Source organism: Alosa alosa, chromosome 24 (genome assembly GCF_017589495.1).
Source record: "Alosa alosa isolate M-15738 ecotype Scorff River chromosome 24, AALO_Geno_1.1, whole genome shotgun sequence".
Lineage (NCBI taxonomy): Eukaryota > Metazoa > Chordata > Actinopteri > Clupeiformes > Clupeidae > Alosa > Alosa alosa.
In genome coordinates, this window is record NC_063212.1 from 7,353,475 (window position 1) to 7,368,291 (window position 14,817).

Sequence of the window (14,817 nt, forward strand, 5' to 3'; positions counted from 1 at the left end):
TCAATGAAGCCAGGACAGAGATGGAGACCTCACCTGCAGCAGGGCGGGATCCATGGGACATGAGACATGATATGCAGCATATACAGTATACATCACAAATATATAATAAAGCCCTTTTTAATCTCAATGAAGTACAGCAGGACACAGACAATAGTGGAATAATAAATAAAGCATATGACGGTGTGGTTTTAGGTCTAGGGACCTGGTGGTCCCTGGTGGTATATCCTAAGTGGTCCTCGAGCAGACATGATAAAATATAATATCTTGCAAGGCTGAACCAACTTGTATGTAAATCCAAACAGTTCTGCAACATGGCTATGTAAGCTACACCAGTTTATATAATATGAATTCTCTGACACAAAAAAAGGAAGGTGAGGAGGCCTATTGTGTAATATTCTGTTGAAGTAGGTTTACTCTTTCTTTTAGCTAGTGGTCCGTGAGGTTTTTTTTATTGGTTAAGTGGTCCTTGGTCTGAAAAAGTTTGAGAAACACTGAGATAGATGGATGACAGCAGGCTAAGCAAAATAGCGATGTTTCAAAGCTAAAGTTCATCAGAATCTTGGGATACTCAAAGTGACAACGGGAGAGATAGAACTAACGACTGGCCTTTGGTCAGAAAGCAAACCATCCATTTAGAACTAGTAAAGGCAGTTTGTCCTGTGAGTTGAGTAATTAGTTGATATGTGTCAGAAGAAATTAGTTCTGCAAACAAGACAGTTTTAGCTATTAAAAGTTTAAATTGTAACAGGAAATGAACACAACGCAAGTGGCAACAGTGGAATAAGCGGGATAATGGACTCCACGGTGGTCTGTTCAAAGAAGTTAATGCACTACGAAGTTAATGCACCTCCGCTTTTCGGGGCCGTTTACAACCTCGACCGTGCATTAACTTCTGTGAACAGACCACCGTGTCGTCCATTATCCCTATATATATATATATATATATATATATATATATATATATATATATATATATTATACACATTTTATACTGTAAATTCACACTGTTGCAGGTTGCAGATCTCCACAGTTGTAAAACACTGAAGAAAATCCCCATGCAAAGACGTGACCCTGTTATAGCAGCACTTCCTCTCTTGTGAAACAATGCATTCCTGCTCCTGCGTCCCCCTGCCTCCAAACGGAGTCACTGAGGTGGTACAGCACGAGACTACACATGCCCTGACAGTGTGTGACCTTAAAACTCTGATTACAGACTCACACTTTTGGCTGTGTACAATGAGGGTAAAAGCAGTCTGATTCTTGATTTTTGTAATTGTATGGAACTTTACCAGTACGCTTTTCTTCACCAATTAAGCAAAACTAGTCGAAAACTAGCTTTAAAAGTGTGTTATGTAAACAGTCGAATGTGTCAATAGCAAATGAAGGGTCCATATTTCAAGAGAACAAAAATCCTGGCCTAAGACTTCACTAGAGGGGAACACTGTTCCAGACCACATGGATCTGGCCTGGAAGGAGCAGGGACTGACAATGGGCTTGTTTTTCCCGCGGACAGCCTTGGAAGCTGATGAGAAGTACACCACTGAAACAAGGGCTCTGTGGTTGGGATCATTAATACTTGGCAGGGCAGACCAGGGACGGAAGCACAGGGAGAGAGGGAAGGAGAGAGAGAGGGAGGAGAGAGGGAGGGAGAGAGGGAAGCGTGGGGGGCAGAGTGAATGAATATTCATGCTTCATTGTGTGGTAAGCCTTAGACAAACAGGAGGGGATCCATGCCCAAATGCTGGTAATGGGAAACACAGGGACTTTTTCTCTTTTTTTGGCCCACTCCACTTTCACACTCCATTTCTTCCTCTCCCTCCCTTCCCCTCTTCTTCATACCCCAACTCTCTTGGCCTCCCTCCACTCACCACTGCTCTCAAAACAGGCCGTACTACAGAGTGGGAGATAACTGGATGATAAAGATGTTAAAATGATTACATTATAACAAAGCCTTGAAGGCCCTGTCTTTATCAGACCTGTCTATTTTAAACTTTTAAAATAATTGTCATACTATCATTAAGCTCACTTTATGATGAACCCACATCAGTTCTGGCTCTATCTGTGAATCTTGCACTGTCCTTGTTTCTCAAACCTATAAAACAGAACCTTGGCACAATCGGTCTGTTGTATAATATTGCAACACCAACACCACTGCCAATTTCCTATCACTTATCACCTACAAAATGTCCTCCATTTCAAAGTTATTTATTTGATAAAATATGTTCACTGTATAGATGAAATGGGCTGCTTCAGTTTAAGTTATAGACATTATGAAAATATTAATCCTCTTCTAGGAAATGTATGCGGTAAAACGCTGTATTATGTAATAATGAAACTATTTCATGCAGGTGTGCACTTGTTGGATCTGACACGCAGTTCATATCTTAAAATCCAGTTTCACTTTCTGTGTTTTGGTTTGGCTTTGCCAGTGTTTCCCTAGTTACCAGATCACAACACAAGCGTGCTATACGCTCAAAGGTTGTAGCCTCACGCGCTCACTTTCACATTCACGGTATGAAAGATTAATCATTTACTTCAAGAGAGCATTTAGAGAAAAACAATCGTGTTACTATGTTTGGTCAACTCAGCCTGAGGACACAACTGCCTATATCACACTTTAAAGCCCACTAAAAGCTCACACAAATGATGAGTTTTCACATAGATCACCGTTTCCCGAGGTCACAGAGTACTGTCAGTACAAAAAAAACTGTTTTACTGAGCTCGAGTTGCTGCAGCCAACAGCTAAAGCAGCCAGGCAGCTACAGTGCTACACTCTCTGGGGACATGAACATGGGGACTCATGAACATCGAGAAACGGACATCTAAGTGAAAAATCACAGGAATTCCCCTTTAACACTCACTAAAAGATCACACAAAAGGCCCACAGTGATTACATCTGTAGGCATCCAACACTGTGCAGGGCTGCGCATCAGTTCTGCTGAAGCACCAGCACATAACAGGTTTTTTCGGCACTGACACAGAATTTTATTTACAGAATGAAATCTCTGTGACTACAGAATAAAGCTTATACGTGAAGCATTCATCCCTGACACAACACTTTTGCAGGGAGATGTAGTCTGTGGGTTGGGTTGGATGCTCACCAAAACTGCAGTATGCACAGCAGATTTCCCTACATGTCATACCACCACAGTTTATATTGTACACACTGAAGTGTGAGTAATGAGTGAGAAATGTCATATCTGGAAACATCTGTTAGTATCGAGATGGCAATGACACATTCTGTTTGGTCCTATCCACATACATCTGTGACAGCTGTTGATTTGATGATGTAATTAAATGGGGAAAACATCATTAAAATCATGCTTTTCCATCATTTTCAAAGCAAAGAATCCCATCTTTAACTCCTTATCAACCCCTTAACCATTACCTTCTAGGTTTGTGGTCCTCAATTACACTGTCTCTGTACCACTGACCAGAGACTAAACACCAAAGACTATAGTACACACTGCATCATTGGCAAACCCTATGCAATAAAGGAGGTTGAGAATGAGTTTAAATATTTGTTTTTGTAGGAGGGGTCAGTGCAGCCGTACGTACCGCTGGCTCCTGTTTCTCGGGCTGCAGGTCGGACTCAAACACCTGCCTCTGGAGGAGCTTGTGGAGGCCGGGGCGCTCCGAGTAGGCACTCCACCCATCACCTTGACACCTGAGCAAATCAGAGAGGCCCATGTAGGTCACGACCTTGACTGAGAACGTTCATCTTATTCAAAAACGTGATGAAGCATCACAGTGCATACTCCTCGTGTGGACACATATTCAGAATAACATAGGTATGAAACACACTACAACATATATTACTGCTTTTGTTTTATTAATAGTGTAATGGAACGATACAGTATAATATACTGTAGTATGACTTTTTTTGCTATCAGCAACTAAATGCCTAATAAAAGAAAAGACAACTTGAACATTAGGTGGGCTTCATAGGGGGGTGTTGAGTCAATATGACTAAATTCTGATGAACATATGGATGAAATAACTGTCAATCACAAACATGACACGTGTCAGGAAAAAAAAATAAGCACAAAAAAATTGGTGTATTTCCGTTTAAATGTGTTTAGGCGGACTATGTCAGACTTACCTTCTACTGACTATTAACCAAGGCTGTGTGTAGCTCTGTACACAGTCTCTCACATGTAGGTCAAGCTCGGCCCTGTGGAGGCACAGAAATCCCCATTGAGTGAGAGAGAGGGAGAGAAAGAGAGCTGTAAATGAAGTTTCTATCCCTCACACAATCAAAGAGCAGAGGATAAACCAAGGGCACCGCACGCATGGGCACAAGGGAGCTCACAAGAGACAAGTATTTAAGAGGGACGTCTGGTCTGAATATTTCATGAATGAAGACATTACATTGTGGCTACATTACACTGCGGCTTCGGCAATGTTTCCCATGACCCGACCGGCAGAAGAACCTTGTCTGACTTTGAGCGAAGATATTTCAGTATTTTGTTTAGTCTAAAATGCTATGGCAGACAATGCCATGCACTGTTCATGGACTACACTGCTAATAGTGCGTGATAAGACTGCATGTGTCTCGGAGTCACAACAGGATGAGAAATATGAAGGAGGATGATATATTTTTGTATTCAAGTACCACAGTTAAGATAAGAGGGAGAACATATATTTTCATATTTAAGTACCATGGTTCAAGTCCTCCCTGCTCCTACCATAGATCTGTATGTAAACAATGATAATGTATACAGAGATAAGAACTAAGTTTATGTTATACAGCATAACTCTCATTCTGTTTCTCAAGGCTGCAAGTGCACAGTAATTACCCCTGCATGTGTCTACGTGTTTGTGTATGAATGTATCTTTGTGTGTGAGTTTTCATGTGTGTCTCTGTGTGTTTATGTATGTATGTTTATGTGTGTGTTTGTGTTTGTGTGTCTGTCTGTCTGTGTGTGTGTGTGTGTGTGTGTGTGTGTGTGTGTATATGTGTTTATGTGTTCATGTGTGTCTCTGTGTGTTTATGTATGTGTATGTGTTTGTGTGTGTATGTGTATGTGTATGTGTTCATGTGTGTCTCTGTCTGTGTTTGTTTGTGTTTTGTGTTTGTGTTTGTGTTTGTGTGTGGGCGTTCAGCCGGTCCACCTACCCCTCGTCTGGGACCGAGTGCTGTGCGGTGCGACACTCCCGCTCCACCAGCTCCACCTCTAAGTCGTCGTCGGGGAAGTCGCCGAGCTCCTGCATGAGCTCGGCGTCTCCGCTGCGCAGCTGGGCCATCAGGAACTCCTCTAGATCCACCGGCTCCACGGCATCGTAGGACGAAGGCTACGGCAAGAGAAGGGGGAACAAAGGCGCCACCGCAGCACCAAGGCCATGCGATTACACCATGTGATTCCAACAGCCAACAAAGATACACGGACTACTCAGTCAAAACAAACTAGATATTACATGTGTGACACAGACGCATTACCTCGGTGAGACAGACTAATTACATAGAACACTAAGCCGTGACTGCGCTGTGTTATACACTCAACGGCACAAGCATTTTTCTTTGACAGCAGAGATTACACACACACAAAAACACACACACACACACACACACACACACACACACACACACACACACACACACACACGTGGATGACGATAAAAAATATCTCTGGGAACATAATGCTGAGAGGAATCTTCATGTCAATGAAGCAGTATGCATAGATAAATATGCTGTGTGAATGAGGCACTCGGCACTGTCCAGATCAGTCACCACACTTTTACACTCTGTATCACTTTTTTAAAAGTTGCTAAAAACAGACCACAACGGGATGGAAAATAGCTGTGAATAGCTACAAATTAGCCGAATACTGCATGGAAACAAGGACAGAGTGAATTAGGTCCCTCAGTCACGCTCAAGCACCAGCACCGACAGCTCCCCAAACCCCCTCAGATGTGTTGAGAACAGGCCTGGCAGAGCAGGACAGCAGCACTCTCCAACAGAGCAGCACTCACTCTCCTGAGACCAGTACTGACCACCAGCTCATCACACACACACACACACACACACACACAAGAACTCACCGACCACTACTCCAAGGAGAACACGGGTCTCTCTCTAATGACAGGAGCATTACATGAGACTGCTCGACAGACAAATGAAATATGATGTCATTTTTTTTCTGTTGCTCTACACTGCACTACAGTCAGTGTGGTGCGGTTTTGCCCTCAGAGCAAGAAGCAGAGGCATGTTAAAAAGGGAGGTAACTGCAGTTTTTCTTTTCTAGAGGGTTCCTTCTGTCTGTGTACACAGAACGGACTGTTCTTAAAGAAACACACTTGAAAGGTAACATCGTACATGGCAGACAAGTGCACTTCCTGCCCAGAGTGAAAGCAGAACACAGCAAAAGAGCATCAACTGTGGATCCTCCTGCTGTAAAAAAACGCATCATTCTTCCCCAATTTTCCAATAATGTCAACCTATTAATTGCTAGATATATTAGACTTTAAGATATTTGCCTGAAACTATAGAACTTGTAGTGGTATGTGCAATGTACTGGTGAGGTCCCAATTTCCTGTGCTGTTTTCAAATAGATCTCCTACACTATGCAGCATGTTTCAAACCCAGACACCGTACCTAGGAGCTTTGTACACAACCCAACTGGGAACAGGTGCACCGTTAATTATTTATCATCGAAATGATACAACAAAACTCACCCGCAAGGAAAGCGCTCAACAACCACCCGTGACGGAAGTTGACAAAATGGCGTTTGACGGAAGTGTAAAAAGGCTACACTACCCTACCCGATTCCTCCCTCAAAAAACGACGACCACAAGAAGCAAATCATGAGGTTACAACACATCTGACAACAGGACGTTACGGCAACGCGACTTCCCCAATTACTCTGGTGACTTTACATGCAGGCTAGGAATCTAAGGCAAAATAACACATACCATTTCACTAATATATACTGAAAAGTACTTTCCATTGCCATTCAAAATTTCCATCAAACGTTTCCATCTTATCCAAAAAGACCCAAGACAAGACTTAGGCCCCACACATATTAGGAAACCGACACAGTCTGAGAGTTTATTTGTGCTGTCAATCACAAGGTGTCACTAGTGTACACCATAGGACCATTTTAGTGCACTCCTCCAAAGTAGGTAAACAAATCATCTAAAAGAAGCTCCATCATCAAGCTGATGCAATGGGAAAATATCATAAGATTATGTTTTCTCTTTTTTTTTTTAAATAAATATTCCTGCGCACCCCAAATCCTCTCATATTAAAGATTTGTGTGTGCGTAAGCTGGCAGGCGAAGCTGAGAGGTAAAGCGAAGGCCTGTCTCTCCTCTCGTCCGTCTCTCACTATGTGGCTCTCTCTCTCTCTCTCTCTCTCTATCGTTCTGTCTGTCAGCAGCTGCCCGGGCCCCTGACCCACTTAGAGTGGAAGGGGATCAGGTTAGAGATTAACCCACAGACAGAGAGAGTGGAGAGAGGGAGAGAGAGTGGAGAGAGGGAGAGAGAGAGAGAGAGAGTGAGTGAGAGAGAGAGAGAGAGAGAGAGAAAAAGGGAGAGAGAGAGATCATCCCAAATGAATATGCCTGAGTCAGAGCCAAAGGCCTGACTGTCATGAACTCAGTGGTGAAACCTACAACAGCGCAATGCTATCCCTTAGCACAGCCACTGAACACACTGTCACAACAACATCAGGATCACATTCATGCAGAAAAAGTTTGCTCCATACAGACGGTCTACCGCTGGTACACTGGATTCATAAAGAGCATTCCCGAGTGTTTGTTCCATGCAGGTTCAGCTGGCTAAATAACAATAGCTCCATAATTACTGCTGTCACAAGTGGAAATTACAGCTCATACACTAAACTTTGGAAAACGAATCTGTTTCCTATGAGACAGAGACAACATAACTATTATAGTCTTTACCTGGAGAGCGCCATGCTATTCATGCTCAGTGTGAAGTATTGTCTGTACTTATGGTGTACAGGTGGTGTGTGTGTGAAGTGTGTGTGTGTCAGGTGTGTGTGAAGGTGTGTGTGTGTCAGGTGTGTGTGTGTCAGGTGTGTGTGTCAGGTGTGTGTGTGTCAGGTGTGTGTGTGTCTTACCATGGTGAAGCAGAAGGATCCCCCGGTGCTGGAGCTGTGGCGGTGGTGCTGGTGGTGCTGGTGGTGCTGGGGAGGGTGGTGTGTGGGGATCCGTGGCTCGTGGCGCTGAAGTGCCTCCTGATCTCGGCCGACGAGTGCCTGCAAAACACCGGCAGCAGAGCAGGTGAGTCCCTTCTGCTGCCGCCGCTGCCGCCACTGCCGCCGCCGCAGCGGAGATGCCACCTGAGCGTCGATGCCGCCGACGCGGGGCACAGCAGGCCGTAATTACATGCCTCTCGGCCGTCATGGGCCGCGACGGGAGAACAATGTGTTTAAATGCGGGGTGCCTCCACTGGGGTGTTTATTTTCCCTCTTCTCGTACGCCACAAGGGGAGGGGATGCTCAGTTTGGTGACAGGCAGGACGAGAGGGAGCGTAACGGGGAGAGGGAGTGTTGACGAGGGGAACGTAAGGAGCTTTGGCTGGATTGGGAAACAAGCAGGCTCAGCCTAAGAGGCTGCGGGCACTTTCACCCAGCCCTCCCACGCAGACACAACAGGGACCTTGATATACACCTCACCTCCAGTAAAGACTATCAGCAGAGTACATGTTTGAACTCTCACACACACACACACACACACACACACACACACACACACACACACACACACACACACACACACACACACACACACACACACACACACTGACAGACAGACAAACACACAGACAAAGACACACACACAGACAGACACACAGACAGACACACATACACACACACAAACACGCACACGATCCTCTTGGTTATTAATAAAGTAATCTATGTTGCAAGACCATATTCCACAAGTAGTATCTCACCCTACTCCACCTATACAGTAGGTCAAAGGACCCACTTGACCTGCAGGATACCTTACATATCCACCTCTTACCAGCCTGTTGGAAAGATTTAGTTCACCTAATCATATTTCACAGGGCCGGTCTCTTTGCAGTGGCCATTATGCAACTGGAGCGATGCCATTGCATAACACCAGCCTGCCATACCTCCCTATTGTAAAGAAAACGCAGAGGAGGAAGCTGCTTGTTATGCAACACCGAAACCACACCTGTCTGGAAGTCCATGCCTTGACTTTGCAGCACCTCCTGCAGTACGCTGCTCACAACAAACGCTGAGGTATTTACTGCTACAATCAAAATCTTTTCTATACAAGTGAGTCACAATGCAGCTATATAAATGCCTGTTCTATTCTGCAGGAAGTTGTGGGTTAGTCACTCAACAACATTCAGTCATTCATTCATTAGTCTGACCTGATACCCTGCAGCCAGTCGGCTATCGAGCGCTGATCGCTATGGTTACTTTGAGCCACTTCAAAAAGTCCACCGCTGTCACTGCTAATGGAGTTGTTGGTGGTGAGTGCAGATCGAGAAGGTCAGACTTTGAACTCGGAATCCACCCTGAACGCAGAGGCCCCATGGGCAGCGCGCCCAGTACTGGACTAATGATTCTCGCCGTAATAATGACGGGTCATTCAGATGGATGCCTCAGAGTGCAATTACTGGGAGGAATTGATGTCAACAATGCTGGGCGCGGATAAGGCCTCCTACAGCAGGGTCAAGGGTGCCAATAGAGCAGAAAATATTCTGGACTGTACTCAGGAATGAGAACATGAAGAGTATGTGTGTGTGTGTGTGTGTGTTCCCCATATTGCTTTGGGATTCATCAGTGGTCTCAGTGAACTAAAAGGAAATGGTCAGTCTCATTAAAGTCCCAGTACACTTGTTGGTGGCTGCTAATGATCTCTGTTTCACCCATCAGCATGCTGTAGGTGCCAACAGGCTGGCATTAGGGGGGGCATTTTTTTATAGGGGTGAAAGAAAATGGGTCACTGTTCCAGAAGGTTCCACAGACTGCGCTCATTATCTCACAGAGTCCATTGTTATCCATGCAGGCATCCTGCCACGCTCTCGCTCAACCCCCTAACCCCACACACACACACACACACACACACCCTAACCCCCTCACCCTCACACCCCCTTCGTTTCTAATACCAATAGGCTTGTTTGATCAACCTACAGCTATGAGGAAAAACAGGCCTACAGCTAAACAGCAATACTAATTACTCTTATCTGACATGGCAGAAACAACGCTGATTGATGTTGGCTTTAGGTGAATCCATGAAGGGTCATTACCAAACCTTTCCTGACCTTTGTCCTAATGCGTGTTGGAGCAGGTCGCTCCTGGCTGTTAATGTTTTGTGGTTTGTGTATTTTGGGCAGGGATGGGGACGGGGGGACTCCATAGGCGTTGGATGCCCTACTACAACACCTTCTTAATCCTTTCCACAATAAACCGAGCAGCTGTCCACTTCTGCCCACATAATGTCTGTTATATATTAAAAAATGAATGAATGAATAAGAATTATTAATCTTAAGGGCTAAAAGTGCCGAGTGACGGCTTGTGAAAAGCTCCTGTTAGTCATCACTTTTATTAATGGTCCTTATCCTATCTATCAAATGTGCTTGTTTATACTGTACAGCCTGTGCTTTGGGCATATTGCATTCTATCAGCTCATGATCAGAGGTTCATGAACTGGTTAGATTTTTTACATACTAATGCTGCACACATGCACATGCACGCACACACACACACACACACACACACACACACACACACACACACACACACACACACACACACACACACACACACACACACACACACACACACACACACACACACGACCTCAACCCCTTAAAGGTCATCACCTGGGCAAGACACCAGGCAAATGAGGAGAGACCGAGGGCCAAAGTCCCACGAGGGAGTGAGCGCACGCACACACACACACACACACACACACACACACACACACACACACACACACACACACACACACACACACACACACACACACACACACACACACACACCCCTCAGGTAAACATTCCATTCCTGATTAGGTAAAATATCAGCCACTTATCAAACTTCACAGGTGTTAAATTTGGAACAAAGACAAAACCTGACCTGTTGAAATTCATGGGGATATTCACAAAAAAAATGGATGACAATGTTTTTACTCTAGGTGACAAAATGAACACAGAGAGAGACAGGCATAGACCAAGTATTTTTGAATTACAGCTTAATTGAACGTGTCTTCTTGGCTTAGACCATGGATGATTTCAATCTGACACTAAATCAGGGCCAATTTCAATGCAACAGAAACCACTCACTAGCACACTGCATGAATACAAACTACATGCTAGCACTTAGGGATACACCCTAGTCAGGATACAAGCTGGCTAGCATGCCCACTTTGGGATACACCCTAGTCAGGATACAAGCTGACTAGCATGCTTATGGGGATACACCCTAGTCAGGGGACAAAGCTGACTAAAGTTGCCACTGGGGATACACCTAGTCAGGATCTAAACTGGCTAGCATGCTTACTTTGGGGATACACCCTAGTCAGGATACAAGCTGACTAGCATGCTTACTTGGGGGATACACCCTAGACAGGGTCAATGACTGATCACTTCTTAAAATATAAAGTACACAAACAGGTTCTGTGAGAGACAGGCCTATTTCAGGCTATCAAGGAATTCACTCAGACAAGAGACAGCAAGCATACCTGCAGGAAAAACTCAAACCCAGAAAACAACCAAAAAGGCATGCAAGCACCACTACTAGCACACGCAGTATGAATACAAGCTGGCTAGCATGCTTACTTGGGGGGGATACACCCTAGTCAGGATACAAGCTGGCTAGCATGCTTACTTGGGGGGGATACACCCTAGTCAGGATACAAGCTGACTAGCATGCTTACTTGGGGGATACACCCTAGTCAGGATACAAGCTGACTAGCATGCTTACTTGGGGGGGATACACCCTAGACAGGATACAAGCTGACTAGCATGCTTTACTTGGGGATACACCCTAGTCTGGACTAGCATGCTTACTTGGGGACACACCCCATCAGGATACGCTGACTAGCATGCTACCGGGGATACACCCTAGACAGGATACAAGCTGACTAGCATGCTTACTTGGGGATACACCCTAGACAGGATACAAGCTGGCTAGCACTGGGGGGATACACCTAGTCAGGATACAAGCTGGCTAGCATGCTTACTTGGGGGATACACGGATACAAGCTGGCTAGCATGCTTACTTGGGGGGATACACCCTAGTCAGGATACAAGCTGACTAGCATGCTTACTTGGGGGGGGATACACCCTAGTCAGGATACAAGCTGACTAGCATGCTTACTTGGGGGATACACCCTAGTCAGGATACAAGCTGACTAGCATGCTTACTTGGGGGGGATACACCCTAGACAGGATACAAGCTGACTAGCATGCTTACTTGGGGGATACACCCTTGTCAGTGAAATCATACTGTGAATGCCTTCCTTACAAGTTCACATTAGACGACATGAAGTGCTGTTGTGTGCCTAGATAAAGCACTAAACATATGTAATGAGATGTTGCTGTTGCTCTGGCTGATACTGGGGATGCCAGATGTGTATCTGTCCTTCATATGATGTTTATTTTCTATTCCTCTCAACATCAGCCATATTGACCTTGTCACACTTCAAAAAGCAGGACTTTGTGTTCACCAAAACCATGTGCTCTCTTTTGCAATCTGATTGGCTGTCACATTTTCCAGAATTACCCCGCATGAAAACTGAACTGTATGCACTGATTTTAGCCAGCTTACTAATATGCTGCCGGTTTTAAAAATAAAAATGAGTCGCAACTAGTCATATTAACATCTTATTCAAGCAGCTCAGCCATTATGTCAGCACATGAACTCCCATGAAGCTTTCAAGGAAACAAAATTCTCGGTCACACTGCACGCTGTCACCCGACTGACTTGTAACCAACGGCAGAACTATCCAGTTCAACACATCAACATATAAACAGCGCACACAGAGACTCCATTTGAGGACAGTCGGGCAGCAGACAAGGCCTAACAACAAACATGCTAGTGCTAGTGTCCAGTGCTAGCAGCAATGGAAAACACAATATGTCACACACCCACGTTAACAAATTGTGAAGGCTAGTCAGAGAGCACAGACCAGTGCCCAGGCCATCATGCAATGTTGACAAAATAGAAAAATGATTCCTGTCCAAAATGTAATGGGCTTTTCCTTGCTACACTCCTCCACCAGGTTTCATGGAAAGGGAAGGGGGACAGATACACAGACAGACAGACAAAGGGGAGCAAAAACATATGGAGATATTTTATGGAGCACTCCAAGTTTATCACACTCTCTTCTCATCACAACTCATTTTCAACTACCGTACTCTCTACACACATACACTACTGTCTGTTTTACAATGAGGAGAGATATTAGCCATCATTTTTATTCATAGTTTAAGCTGCTGTCTGTACACTGACTTCATTCTGGCAAATGTAAGTGTTCACAACACATAAGTGCAGTTTGTGGTTAAACCTTTAATTAAAAAGGTTTTCTCATTAGGCTGGGTCAGGTGATAACTGATTTATTACTTTCTGTGAAGGGAGGTTTTGTTAATTGTGTTATATCCTTGACAGGTTGTTGGCATTTGTAACAATAGCTGTAAATCCTCATAATGAGCTCCACGTCCTTTGTTGTCTGCGCATAGAAATGAGGTTTGGGTAAAAGAGCAACACGCAGGCTGGTTCAGTAAAGAAAATCCAAAATGCTACGATTAGTAGTCTACAATATAGAATACCGGTACATCTTTACTCACTAGTAATTCTTCTGTCCGTATATATCCCAGGTCCACAACAGAGTCACTCTGTTCAAACATGATATTTTGTAAAGTTGTTTTACATTAACAGTATTGTTTTATTTTGTGGTGCCCATTCTGTCCCAGGGAGGGTTAGCAGACTGTACTAACTTCACTGAGAAAACACAAAATATACTGGCATATTCATCTTTAAGGCAGTGAGATCATCTGGATGTTGTGCTTTTCATTTTTTTTTTGCTGATTGCTGGTCTCTCAGAACGGCCGACAGAGTGATCTGTTTGTGGAGTCGGAGACATGCTGAGGCTTACCATCAGCCAATTCCCACATAAACTTGATCCCACCTTCCGCCCGAGGCTACATTTTTTTTTACTTGAAGCATCCCAATAATGAGCCGAGTTGTTCATGATGCCATTGACCTGAGCAAGGAGAGCCGGGACAAAAAACAACTCCATAAATCTAAAAACATACAATAATTCCCTTGGTTTGGCTTTGGAAAATTCGCACATGCATGTAAGTGCTGTGTGACCTGTGTCAGCAAAACTGGCACCTTGTCGAAAAGGTTTTGTGACACAACTTGTCCATACAGCTGTACCTGAAAGCAGCAGCAAAACTCCACCAAGTCAGTAGTATCATCACGTGGTGTCTGCCACCATCTCAATAAGGCTTTGTTCAATGAAATAAAATCATTCACAGAATGTTCCATGTGCTAGACACTCCTGTGTCCTAAAGTATGCAGAGTTATGAGTTATGAAAACGAGTTACGAAAATAGCTATGAAAATGTTACACAAAATAACTTGCATTATTTAGGAACCAGCAATCAGCCTCTTTCACTGGTCTGTTGCTTGTGTGTGATTCCCCCTCTCAGTGAATGATTGGATGGATGACTTTTGCTCCTGTACTTTTTAAATGGCCGTCTGAGACAGGAGTCTAACGTGGCACTGTGTACAAACAGAGAGCGTGAGTGGGCTTTATCTTACCAACAAAATACCAGTACAACAAGTCTGTTGCAGTCAGCGCATATCACTACA

General features: G+C 44.3%; 1 protein-coding gene across 1 annotated transcript in view; it reads right to left on the bottom strand.

The window, feature by feature from the left end:
* LOC125289950 (dedicator of cytokinesis protein 8-like) overlaps positions 1-14,817 on the bottom strand; it is a 19,616-nt gene continuing 4,799 nt past the window's right edge. The window contains exons 3-7 of the mRNA XM_048237066.1: positions 8,081-8,218; positions 5,120-5,295; positions 4,103-4,174; positions 3,559-3,667; positions 1-33 (exon numbers count right to left, since the gene is read on the bottom strand). Coding sequence (XP_048093023.1) covers positions 1-33; positions 3,559-3,667; positions 4,103-4,174; positions 5,120-5,295; positions 8,081-8,083 — 393 coding nt within the window. The 5' untranslated portion in view covers positions 8,084-8,218. The remainder of the gene's footprint in view (positions 34-3,558; positions 3,668-4,102; positions 4,175-5,119; positions 5,296-8,080; positions 8,219-14,817) is intronic.